Source organism: Ciona robusta, chromosome 2 (genome assembly GCF_009617815.1).
Source record: "Ciona robusta chromosome 2, ASM961781v2".
In the NCBI taxonomy this organism is placed as follows: Eukaryota; Metazoa; Chordata; class Ascidiacea; order Phlebobranchia; family Cionidae; genus Ciona; species Ciona robusta.
In genome coordinates this window covers 5,920,109-5,932,503 of record NC_143236.1, presented here as the reverse complement: position 1 = coordinate 5,932,503, position 12,395 = coordinate 5,920,109, and the positions used below count along the sequence as shown (strand labels likewise).

At 34.3% G+C, this 12,395-nt stretch overlaps 3 protein-coding genes across 3 annotated transcripts; 1 reads left to right on the top strand and 2 right to left on the bottom strand.

Moving 5' to 3' along the window:
* Nucleotides 1-839: 839 nt before the first annotated feature.
* On the top strand, nt 840-6,755 carry LOC149740568 (lariat debranching enzyme-like). Its single transcript, XM_089872765.1, has 11 exons — nt 840-1,114; nt 1,810-2,090; nt 2,370-2,572; nt 2,698-2,810; nt 3,202-3,347; nt 3,787-3,880; nt 4,078-4,223; nt 4,642-4,821; nt 5,293-5,434; nt 5,758-5,869; nt 6,159-6,755. The coding sequence occupies exons 2-11, from the start codon at nt 1,815-1,817 to the stop codon at nt 6,469-6,471; spliced, it is 1,725 nt and encodes a 574-aa protein (XP_089728891.1). The 5' UTR covers nt 840-1,114; nt 1,810-1,814; the 3' UTR covers nt 6,472-6,755.
* LOC149740567 (coiled-coil domain-containing protein 134-like) lies at nt 6,666-8,466 on the bottom strand. Its single transcript, XM_089872780.1, has 5 exons — nt 8,252-8,466; nt 8,052-8,136; nt 7,688-7,869; nt 7,304-7,378; nt 6,666-7,228 (listed from the first exon to the last, which is right to left on the bottom strand). Exons 1-5 carry the CDS (start codon nt 8,462-8,464, stop codon nt 7,112-7,114), a joined length of 672 nt encoding a protein of 223 aa, XP_089728906.1. The 5' UTR covers nt 8,465-8,466; the 3' UTR covers nt 6,666-7,111.
* On the bottom strand, nt 8,466-12,346 carry LOC149740566 (uncharacterized). The gene has a single exon (XM_089872749.1). It carries the CDS (start codon nt 12,213-12,215, stop codon nt 8,778-8,780), a length of 3,438 nt encoding a protein of 1,145 aa, XP_089728875.1. The 5' UTR covers nt 12,216-12,346; the 3' UTR covers nt 8,466-8,777.
* Nucleotides 12,347-12,395: the final 49 nt, after the last annotated feature.

The window sequence follows — 12,395 nt, the reverse complement described above, 5'->3', positions numbered from 1 at the left end:
AGGCCTATAATACAATATACCAATTTCCAAACTTAATCTATTGTGGGCTACTAAAACTTATATGTAATGTTTAGTTTTATAAACAGAGAAATGGATGGCTAAGATCCCGATGAAAACGAACAGAAAAAAGTTGAAAAGAAAACGGATGAATTTTTGGTGAGAAACCCAAAACAGAGTGACCAGGCTTCAGCGAGCATTACAGGTGTTTTACGTGAATGGTTTAAATGTTTTATTTGGCATTAAGTTCGTAGTTGTTATTATAGAGTGTAGATCTGTATGATTAGCCTACATAATTTTTTTACAGCAAGTGACCTAACAGTGAGCGAACAGGTCAAGTCGATGCATTTGTATGACGTCAAAATGTTTACTAAAGGTGAAAAATGTTACATTTTGTCTGTAAATTAATTTTGTTTACTTTATAGTCATATTACGGGGAAAACACGGGTTATATACGATTTAAATCTAAACTTAGGTGCTTTTTATCTCAAATAAAATTATCGCTAAAACTTGGTGTGATATATACAGACGACGCTCCGACGTTTTTAAAAAAATCTGTGCTATAAGAACCACCGGTAGAGTTATATAAATCATAGTGTATAAAGTCGCCTAATTAACAAGTAATTATTTATTACATTGCCCGCGGGCAACTTAAACTTCAGCGTGTCAGAAGTCCGTTAGTAACTTAGTAATTGGGACTTTTTGGCTTTAGACAAAATTTTTCTTATACTTGATAATATGACCGTTATTCAAACATTATGTTTAGTTAAACCGTATCTGATTAATATTACATGGTAGCATCACTAATTACTGCATAATTAAACTTTGTTCCAATTTACAAAACAAACGTTTTTATTCGACGCCAAGGTTATAATAACTAGTGTACGTTTACAAGTCAACACATGGTGTATTTACACATGTTGTTTACCAATCACTCAATCCTCGTTTATAAATGTATTCTATCTACTGCTACACGGCTTAGTCGACCCCGCTGCAGTAAAATAATTAATTACTAATAATCCAATTATTATAATACGTGCTTACTCATTATAGCTGTGATCTCTTGTTCTGTTAACATAATATCGTATTGTAAATCGGTAAGCAGCAAGCAACGAATGTAAGTACAAGTAACCTTTCATATTAATCAATTGTGTTTAAAATTCTCCAAAGAATTAGTTGCATTATTGTAACTACTGAATAATATTACGAATTATGCCTATATACAAATCTGAGTATCTGTATGTGGCAATACATAAATGAATGAATGAATGAATGTAACTTACTTTATCCTCGCGTGGCCGGAAAACGACAGTCGTTATCACACGGGTTTAACACCTCGTGCCAGCTTACGAGTTACCATGTATGTTACTTTGTGGGTGATTATTTTTTTGGGAATTTTTTCATTTTTTTTTTATGTATGGCTGATAATTTGGACAACCCATTAGTGACCACTGGGTTGGAGCAATTGTCGTTAAGTGTCTTGCCCAAGGACACATACGCCCACAATGGTAGCAGCGACGAGCCTTGAACCAATTACCTAATGGTTACAGGCAGGCGCGCTAACCACTACGCCACGGCGCCGGACAAAATGATAGGCTATATATAGGAGTCTCAAGTCATGACTGTACTTATGAGTTGTAGTTACTGGCATTGGTGAAAAATCCTCCGGTACATGGCAGAATAGGATGGTGGGAAGTGTTGGTGGTTAGGGGGTTAGTGGTTATAGGGGTTAGTAGTTAGCAAATAAAATGGGGGAAAGATTCTTCACTAGCCTACTAACTGACTGCTATATATTAATCCATCATTTTTTAGATAAAATGCACATTGCTGTTGAAGGCTGCTGCCATGGAGAGCTCAATAAAATATACGAGACTCTTCAATTCATTGAGAAAAAGGAAGAAATTAAAATCGGCCTCGTGTTATGTTGTGGTGACTTCCAAGCAGTTAGAAATGAAGCGGATTTAAATTGTATGTCGTGTCCCGATAAGCATAAGTCTATGCAGGATTTCTGGGAGTATTACTCTGGCAAGAAGGTTGCACCTTACCTTACCATATTCATAGGCGGGAATCACGAAGCATCAAACTATTTGCAGGTAATTCTTGTTGTATTTGTTTTACTAAGTTAGCAGCATTTTTGCAATAAAAGGTGGTGCATTTTCGTATTAAAAGGTTTTGCATTATTTTCGTAGTTTTTTCTGGTGTAAATAAGTTCAGTTACCCATATAATAACGGTGTAATTACTTCTTTATGAATGGCATAATATTATTTAAATGTGTTGCATTTTTTGGCATTTTTTATTTGCATCAAGAATTACATTTTAGCTCGTATAAAACAGTGTACTTACTTCTTTCTGAATGAGTGATATTATTTAGGAATTGCCATTTGGTGGATGGGTTGCTCCGAATATTTATTTCCTTGGTTATGCTGGTGTGGTGAGCTACAAAGGAATCAGAATAGGTGGCCTAACTGGGATTTTTAAGCAGCATGATTATTCTAAAGGCCACCATGAAATCCCACCTTATAACCAAAGCACAAAACGGAGTGTTTATCATATAAGAAATATTGAAGTTTTCAGGTGATAACAGAATTTGAAATGTTGTTTGTTTTAACTTTTTTGCTTTTAAACAGCCTTAAAGATATAAGACTACAAGGTTTATTAATTTATTATTGTACTCTGTTCAAAATAATGTGTTTTTTCAGGCTAAAACAGCTGAAGAAAGACATGGACATCATGATGTCACATGACTGGCCCAACGGTGTAGTTGAACATGGAGACAAGGAAGAATTATTGAGAAAAAAAACATTCTTTAGAAGTAAGCATAAGCATATCAGCTTGCAGAATATTTTTTTGTTTTGTTGATTTTCTTCTTTTGCTTTGAACTTTATTCTTTTGCACAATACTTCTTGTTTTGTTTTTAACTGTATTTTTTTGTACAATACTTTCTGTGTTGTTACTGATTATCTGGTTAACAAAAAATGGTTTAGGTCTATAGGAAATCACACAGAGCTAATAAGTACATACAATACACGTCCCATTAAAAGTTGCTTCTGTTCCTTATTCATTATAATAGTAACACAATGTTCCTGCAAGTTTTTTGTCTCCTGGTCTAGCCATGAACTATATAGGCTTAATATATATATAATTAATGTTACATAAAATGATAACAGATTGATTGTAACAAATTCTTTTATATTTTTCCACAGAGGATGTAGAAAACAACCAGCTAGGTAGTTTACCGGCATGGCAACTACTGACAGCAATAAGACCTCACTATTGGTTCTCAGGCCACCTTCATGTCAAGTTTGCTGCAATAATTGACCATGAAGTGAATGAATCAACTCCTACTAAAGTAAATAGTAATATACTCAACATATTTGCCCGTTCCTGTATGGTCTGTTCTCTTCATGTGTCTGCATAATCGTCGCAAAAAATATGAGCTAAACTGCAGCATTTGTTTGATCTGCAGTTTTAAAATTTGTATGTTGCTTTTAAATGTTTGTTGTTTCCGCCACCATAGCAAAGTTGTTGAAAACTATTGTGTTATATATGCGTGTTTAAAGACAGAAAGGTTAAGTAATTTTACTAACCATGTGGTCACAAATGATTTACCCAAATTGTTAACCAGACGAAAAGCTAAGAAAACATTAACCAGTAAGGAATTTGTAAGTGGATATAAAGTGTATATAAAAAGAACACCCATGTTATATCCCCCTGAATTTTCCCATCATAAGGATAAATAGGTAGCATTTAACCGTTTATTTAAACTAATTAATTGGTTGTTGATACAGAATAACCAAACTAAGTTTCTTGCACTTGACAAGTGTTTACCTCATCGTGACTTTCTTCAAGTTATCGACATACCTTGCCAAGAAAACCTTTCAGGTATTTCTAATTTTAAATTGTTTTTTAAAAAATTGTTTACAAAAAAATGAAAAAGAAAAAATGTGTATTTCAAAGAGAAAAAAATTGTAAAATTGTAAAAATCTTGTATATATATATATATATATATATATATTTTAAAATATATAAAATTTTGTTCATTAATTGTTAATTTAAAAACATTCCACCTGTTTTTCCAGATGAACTTTATTATGATGCAGAGTGGCTCGCAGTTCTCAAGGAGACAAATCATCTAACATCCGTCTCTCCATCCTCCTTCATTCTTCCTACTCCCGGTCTTCATGAGAAATCAGATTTTTCAGTTGATGAAGAAAAAATTGAAGAGGTTGGTTCATTTTTTTTATTTTTAAAAACAAAATTGGTTTAATCAAAAAAATGACAAAAACATTATACTCTTCTCTCTTGTGACAACAAATTGAATGATATCGGGTACATTCATTGCAAAAGTTTTCAAGTTTTCTCAATAATCTGCCATATATATCTATGATGGGACAATGGTTCCCTTATGTTGAGAGTGTGGCACTTGTCGTTATGAATAATGGTTTACGAAACTACATTTCTAGCGTTTTGTTTTCTTAACCAAGATACTTAATGGTCATTGCTACAACTAATAGAATGTCCAAAATACCAGCAATAAAACACTCTCAAATAAGTGGTAGCTTGCAATTAGGAAGATGTATGCTTGGCCATGCAAGGTTATTAGGTGACATTTCTTCTACTTAAATTTTACATGCATTAAACAGGTGATAAAACAACTGGATGGGGATTTAAAAATCCCTCGCAACTTCAAACCAGACTCCTCCTGTTTTTACGATCCACAAAATCACCGTCGACACAGTGTCGTCCAACACAGAATTAACAACCAAACCACTCAAATGTGTCTGAAACTTGGTATTACAGATCCCATCATTATGATTATGGAGGTAATTGACATTTGTTTTAACAAGTTACATAACATATCGGCATAAAAAAATGGCATTATAAAACTTTATTTAATTTAGCTTATAACTCATTATAGACTTTATTTTACACTTTAATTTGAAAATGTTATTTATTTAATTTTGACATTGTATCGTTTTAGGGTGTAACGGTCACGCCTTTTATCCAAAACATTATTTCTTTCTTTTTTATCAATAAACGTGTCTTTTACTACCCGTCTTTTTGCTTTTTGTCAACTCTCTTGTTCTTCGTTATCGTGACCGAAGAGATGAAATAAATTTCCTTCATTCATTCATTCACATTCTTGAATTAAAATGGTAACCTAAATCTTGGGTACAGATTTTTAAGAACGTTTAACATGTTTGGATTTAAAATAATAGTCTTGCTTTTTATAGTATAGATATTTTTTATTCTGTGTTTAGTATGTGTATTTAAACATCTGTTTTTAAACTCAGTCAAAACGTGAAAGTATGAACCGGAATTCACTTTTAAATGATTCTTCATGGATAAGTGGGGACGATGGACATAGTACCGTGATAAGCAACGTGTCAATCAACCCCGATGAAATTGACCTTGGAGACTCAGATACTGAAGAAGGTTAGTAGTATGGAAGTATTTTGTTTGTTTTTTTAAGAGATTTTTTAAGAGAGTGTTTAAATATCGTCATTATTTTTAGTGGTATTAGGTAATGTTTCCATAATTATATAAAATGAAGTTTTGAGAAAGTCAATTTCATATAAATTCTCGCAAAGTATTTGCAAAAGCACCTAGAATTTCTATATTAGTTTGGTTTCTGGAAATAATGCTTGCTTACTTATGTTGCCTGGGCGACTGGTAGGACTATGCTACAAAAAATGCTAAAATTACTCCAAAAATACAACAACAAAAACATGAAGTTACTCCATTCAATCTTTGTGCAGTTACTGATGTGAAGTTAGCAGAAGAATCCCCACAAGATGAAGGAGCAACTACGACTGATGATGCAGGAGCAACATCTCTCTCCTCTATGTCGGAGGAAGAAGTGGAAACAGGGTTCGTACTTCATGCTAGGGTTTTTCGAGGGATTTTTTGTATTACAGATAGTGTTGCTTTTTTATATATATTTTTTAGGCATTTTATTTAATTTTTTCACTGCCCAGAATAGGAATTTAACAAAAGTATCTCCATGTTGCTTTTTATATATTTTTCCAGTTTTTTGTTAAAAATTATATTCTTACTGCCTAGAATTAAACAAAAAATCCTTATGTTGCTTTTTTATATTTTTTCCACCTTTTTGTTTATAGTAATTTTTTTACTAAAATTTAACAAAACTGTTCCAAAGTGAAACAAAGCAAGACGCTCCCTTCAAAACTCCGATCCGGTTAGCTGCCCGCTTCTCGATGAACCTCCCATCCCCCGTCAATGATCCTCTCTCATCCACTCCCCTCCGGACATCAAACACAACATCCTCAGAGACAGAAATGCCATTTTCCCCTGTCTCTTCCTCTGATTCAGACATCGGCAACAACCATGTTTGTCCCAAACGACTGAGCGACACAGACTCAGAAGTATCGGACTCTCAAACTAATCTAGCTCCCCCTAAGTTTAAACGACGAAATTTTGCTTGTTACTCGCAAAGTGAAGATGACACTTGAAGTTTTCAAGTTACAACAACAGCGCTGTTTTGTTATTATTTCAATCCTGCAAATCCATTGCAATGAATTTCGAATAGAGATGCTTTTTTTCTTAATGTAAGAAACATTTTAAGCCATCTTATTTTAAAGGCTGAACAAAATTTGTTTTCGAAAATGAATTTGACACCACTGTGGGTTATTTGTCAAACAACTGCTCAAATTATTCTTTGCCGTATAATTTAAATGAAAATGCTGTATAAATAGAAACAAACATAAAATAAACCAAAAGGGTCCAGTTACAAGAAGTAGTGCACGGCACAAATCACAGTTTTACACGATATTATGGAATTTAGTATCGATTGAACAATGGTTGTGCTTAGCCTAAATTACAGATCAACGGTACACATACCGTTGTACAGATATACCACCTTTTAATATTTACTAGAGATGACAATGATTGACACTTAAGTGGGCAAGATAATAAGCACCTACCTAGCATTTGTACTGCCCTATTTTTGTTTTTATTTGTGTGCAAATTTCAAAACACTAGAAAGAAACCTTGTAAACACACTCAAAAGATTTCTCTTTTACATTAACATGGCAACATCTTGATTCCGAAATATATTAAAAAATTGCACTTTAATAAAATAAGAAACAAATGTTACAACTCCGATGTGTTTGTTAAACGCGGTCCGGTACGTTTCTTCAATTTTTGCTTCTTTTTTTCTCTTTTTTCTTCCCTGTAAATTTGCTCTCTTTCTTCTGCAGTAAGTGGCCTCTGAACAACAAGATTTTTTTTAGTTGATGTTTAAGGGTAAACACCTAAATAACACATTCAGATATTTGTATCTACCCCTTGCTTTGATTCCTGCAGAAATGGGTTTATGTAGAGTGGATCCTTTTCACCAATGCCAAGCTCTTGTTGCAGCTGCAAGTAAAAGTCACAGTTAGATGGTAAAAAATTGGACTAGCCGGTGAATGACTTTATAATGGTGTAATATTTTATTAATGTAAGCGCAATAAGGAGAGTTAAGATTGTTATTAGATTTGCCCACTTTTGTTACTGGTTCAGAGTTCCGATACATATAGATAGACTAACAAAAAAATGCAACTGTGTGTGTACACACAGTTGAGGTATTGCGTTTTCAGTAACGTAATTCTGTTTAAAGATGGCAGGACATCCGTTACTGTCGATCTCTAAACTAAAATTTAAAGTCTTAAAATTCAGCCCACTGACCGAGTGTAAAATAAGCTGGTGATCCCCATCATACACCCCTGTGGCACTACATGTGGTTATTGCTGGAGCCATCACCCTCAACCATGACATTTTGTTCTGTTCAAAAAAGTAATGTCCAAGCTTGGGAAACCTCACAATCAGGTCAGTGAATAGTGCTGTGTTCTCAAGGATAAGAGAGAGTGCTGAAAAATAAATTTACGATTATTTTATTATATTTCACGAATATTATACAAGTGTTCTTTCATGATTATTGTGCTTTTGTGATTATTCATAGTTATTATATTCTACAGGTTTTAGTTTGTGCTAAAATGAAGAATTTATGATTTTATATTTTACAAATTTTAGTGTCTGGTTTTAAATAAACCTTCTTTTGCAGAAGTGTCCGTGGGAAAGGTCCTTCCAGGTGTGTAGTTCTCTGATTTCAAAACTTGTTGAGATTCTTGGATGGTCTGAAAAGTATGTAAAACAATACATTAAACCGTTGTTTGATTTTTCTTTTAAAAGAAAACTTCATTTTAAAGTACATGCAACATGTTTGTGTTTAGTTCTATTAACAAATTTTACCTTCACAATGGTTTCCATTGACATTTGTATAAACGCTGCATGTTTTTCGATGTCATCCATCAGAAGAAGCTTCTGCACAATTGCAATATGTTCCTTTCTTTTTACTCTAAACAATTTGCGATATAATCTAAGCTCAGAGTTGTCTTCGTTCTCCCCGTGGCAGTACAAAGCTAACACTAGAGTACAAACGGCCAGCAAAACCCTACTACCCATATTGTGTTCCTAAATCAAAACAAATATAATGATGAAAACTGGAACAATTAAAAAACGTTTGTTTTAAATGATTTATGCATTGAAAACTAAAGGTGCGAAAAATATCCAATTACAGAATTGTTGAAACATTGTTTTAAATTGCTTACTCAGTCACGCTACATTTTTTTTAAAAAAAATTCCTAAATTTCACAAAACATTTTTCAGATAAATTGTTTGTTGAAATATATTAACACAATAATAAAAAACAGTAAGTTTATTATTGAACCTGTTACTGAATTTATAACGAAACAACTTTAGTATTTGTTACTAATTCTCAGTCAAACTTCTCTATTTTAAATTGCATTCTATACATTAAACCTAATACATAGTTGATCATTGCAGGAGCGTGTTGATATGGTAACCCACTGTAATATTTCTCCAAACACAAATCAATAATATCAGCGCCATTATCGTTTTGCATTATTTTTTGCCAGTTGACAAAATTGAAAAATACATTAATTGTTTGATTTGGATCTTTAAAGTATATAGTTTGGAGTTCAGTTATTGTCTTGTCAACCTTTTTCAGGTCACACAGATTGTTTACTTCTGCATACGCAAGTTCCACGACTTTCATTTTCAACGCAACGGGAAGTTTTGAAAATACAGCTTTAATAGTCGGAGTAAATTCTTCGACTCTCAAACCAAACTTTAAATAATGAAGTAATATATTATTATCTGACACTTCAGCTGCCTTCGTGAGCAATCTTTCAAAAACTTCAACATCTTTTGCCTCATTAACCAACAAAGCAATTGAAACTTCAGATAGTTTTTTCAAGTCTATGTCTTTATACTTGGCATCATGGTAAGCAAGACTTGCTGTCAGCATTTGATTCCAGTTTGCGTTGATTTGAGAATGGTTCATCAAATCCTGCAGAACCTCTGGCTTTCTTGATGCAACTGCAGATTTTGCCATGTATAGCATCGCCTGCTTCCAAACTTTATAGTTCTGGTTAGTTTGTGGGCTGAACGTGTTCTTAAGGTACTTGGCAGCATCCATATGTTTCCCACTGTTGATCAGCTGCTGTATACGGGACATGATAACGTCAAAACGCAGCTCTGGTTTAAACTGAGGATAAATAGTTGACAAAGCACTTGTGGCTTCTTGAAAGTCTGTGGGGTTTAGTTTCTTTAAAAAAGAGCCCAAAATAACTCCTGGAATAAATGAATTAGATTCAATTACTGTTTGAACTTGTTGAATCACACTCTGAACATTCATATCCTTGTTAAGAACCATCTTTGCCAGGTCATTCAGAGTCTCATCCAGGAAGATGATGCCAGGAGGGGTTTTACCAAGCAAATCACATTTTTCAAATAGCAACACAGAACACTTCATTTTCAGCGAATCTTGTGCATTTTGTTGTTGCAACAGTGAACTTGTAGCACTTTCTATCCATTCAAAATCATCCGACCTGCAAAGTTGGTTGTAGTGAAACCAACTCATTACAGCGCTGTTGTCTTTAAGACTCTCCAACACCGCTTGTGTCGTTTTCTTGAGTGAGTTCTTTTGACCTGCAAGATTCATATGTCGACTAAGAAGCTGATTTGAACAGGAAAAATCGTATTTTTCGAGGAACCGCTTGGCCTTTAAAGTTTCACCAGCATGAATATAGGAAAAATAGATCAACCACACAGCATTTTTTGTTGTTATAGTTTTGGCAAGATGGTCCAGAAGTATTGTCTCCACTTCTTCGGTTAAGGATTGCGCAATTGGCTTTGGCAGCACATCAATATCGAAATTAATGTTTTGTTCGTGTTGTCTTAAAAATGCATTTACATTTTCAACATTTCCGGTCAATACATGATGCCAGAACACTGCATTGATTATCATCTCGGGCAATTGCCTTCCCTCAAATGCAGCGATGATCTGGCTCACTTCATCTGTCGGTAGATGATTCATTGCATCAAAAATAACTTGCAAAGTTACTTTTTCTGAAAGGTTGTGAAGGTGTACTGTATGGAGAATTTTGTTAGTTAAACCTTTCCTAACTAGTAAGTACAGAAAACGTGGATGACTTTTGTAAAACTTGGGAAACTTAAAATCAGGAGGATCACTGAAAAATGGACATAAAAAGTGAGACTCCCTTTGCAGATATTTTTTGGCTTCTTCTTCTGTAATAACAACTCCATTGCCTTCTTCCCCTAATCGTTGCAATATCGACACCATTTTGTTGATGGTTGGAGTAGTTAAGAGATTCGCGTTGCACTTCCACATAAAGAATCTCTTCAAATCATCTTGGGTTATTACTTCATCATTGATAGCTTGGGACAATTTCCCCATTGCAACATCCAATTCTGTTGCTTCGTAAAAATAATCTTGTAATATGTCATTACATAGTTTTTTACATCTGATAAATCTGCTTGATGGGGCGTTTTTGTCTGAAACTTTGTTTGGTTTTAAGTGAATTCCATTTGCATTTAAAAACCCCACTATCCTGGCATGAGCGCTTGTTCCTTTCACTTGTTTCAAGGCAGGCTGCAACAGGCTTGGTACAAAGTCAATATTTCGTTCTTTCATTTGAGACATGAACTCTGCTGCATTCTCGTACTGTTCATTCTCCAGTAGTATACATAGATAGGTCATTTCCAGCTCAGATTCGCTCTCAGGAATTCGTGATTTGAGAAACGCCAACTGTTTCCAAACCTCTTCTGTGTCATTGAAGCTAAATCGTGACAGATAACTCCGACAAAGCAACGCTGAATTTTCAACTGTGAAATCCTCATAGCAGTTTTCCAACATTTGTCTCAAATATTTTACGTCGTCCTCTGGTGTTAGTTTTGCAGCATAACGGATGATATGATCCGGCTTAAACTGTTTGCATAAACCTATTACAGTTGGAATCATGTCACGTTGGTTTGTGTTGGCTAGTTCATTAATAATTTTAACACAGGGAGAACTGAATTCTGGCAATTGTGAAATATATTTGTGAAGCACTTCTTCAAGCAAATGTGTGTTTCCACTTCTAATAAGGCCAAAGCAAAGCAATGTTACAATGGACCAGGTTGATTTCAAATTAGTTTTACTACTATCAATGGTAGTTTGAACCATGTTTATTGCTTGTGAAGGGTCACCTAGCATACAGTGTGCATATGCCAAATTACCGAAAATGGTATGGTGAATTACAAATGACTTTGACATCATGTACTTAAAAACATGTTCTGCTTCCTTTAATTTGTTTGACATGCAGTATATTTTTAAGATTGTTTCAAAAGTATTTGAGTTTGGTAAGACATTATTCGCAGCCATTTGTTTTAGAAATTGCTCTGGGGAGAATTGATGATTGTTTTCAAGATAAACCCGAAGTAGCGCGTTGTACACCTCCACCCCTTTTTCAGGAGCTGAATCAAAAAGTGATTGCGCCAGTTTTGTTTTATTCTGCGGATCACCGATCAATGTGTCTCCGCATGCCGAAACTAGAAGGGCAAAGTGATCTGCTGTTGTTAATTTCTGTTTCCTAAATGAGATCACATATTTGTTTAGTTGCTCTGTTTTTAAATATCCGTTCTGAGTTTTGATCCTTTTCATATCGAACTTTGCCCATAACCAAGCTTTGCAGTCTGGTCTTTTAGCAGTTATCCAAAGTCTTGGACCTTGTTCTGTAGCTTCATTTTGTTGTACGTTTGTTACGTTAGCCGAGCCATAGCATCTTCTTAAGCAAGTCAACCCAGGCCTAATAATGTTTAAATTAGCAGAAATGGACCGACAGCTCAACATGCTACTTGCTCTGGAAGTAGGAAATATGCCATAAAATTATTACCGAAAAAGTTAAACCTGCGTTACTAAGACCATTGTTGCCCCACCCCGCAAGGATAAATAAGTGACTTTTAAACAACTGCCAGTATACTACAAACTTATTGAAATGCGTGGCTGTTCTATCCAAACAAAATCAACAAA

Excerpts from the sequence above, each read along its gene's own strand:
- LOC149740566 (XM_089872749.1), bottom strand. The coding sequence starts at position 12,215 with ATGTTGAGCTGTCGGTCCATTTCTGCTAATTTAAACATTATTAGGCCT.
- LOC149740568 (XM_089872765.1), top strand. The coding sequence starts at position 1,815 with ATGCACATTGCTGTTGAAGGCTGCTGCCATGGAGAGCTCAATAAAATA. Across the intron at positions 2,573-2,697 it reads AGAAATATTGAAGTTTTCAG|GCTAAAACAGCTGAAGAAAG; the intron begins GTGATAACAGAA and ends GTGTTTTTTCAG. Across the intron at positions 5,435-5,757 it reads AGACTCAGATACTGAAGAAG|TTACTGATGTGAAGTTAGCA; the intron begins GTTAGTAGTATG and ends ATCTTTGTGCAG.
- LOC149740567 (XM_089872780.1), bottom strand. The coding sequence starts at position 8,464 with ATGGGTAGTAGGGTTTTGCTGGCCGTTTGTACTCTAGTGTTAGCTTTG. Across the intron at positions 8,137-8,251 it reads CAATGGAAACCATTGTGAAG|ACCATCCAAGAATCTCAACA; the intron begins GTAAAATTTGTT and ends CATACTTTTCAG. Across the intron at positions 7,870-8,051 it reads GGACACTTCTGCAAAAGAAG|CACTCTCTCTTATCCTTGAG; the intron begins GTTTATTTAAAA and ends TTTATTTTTCAG.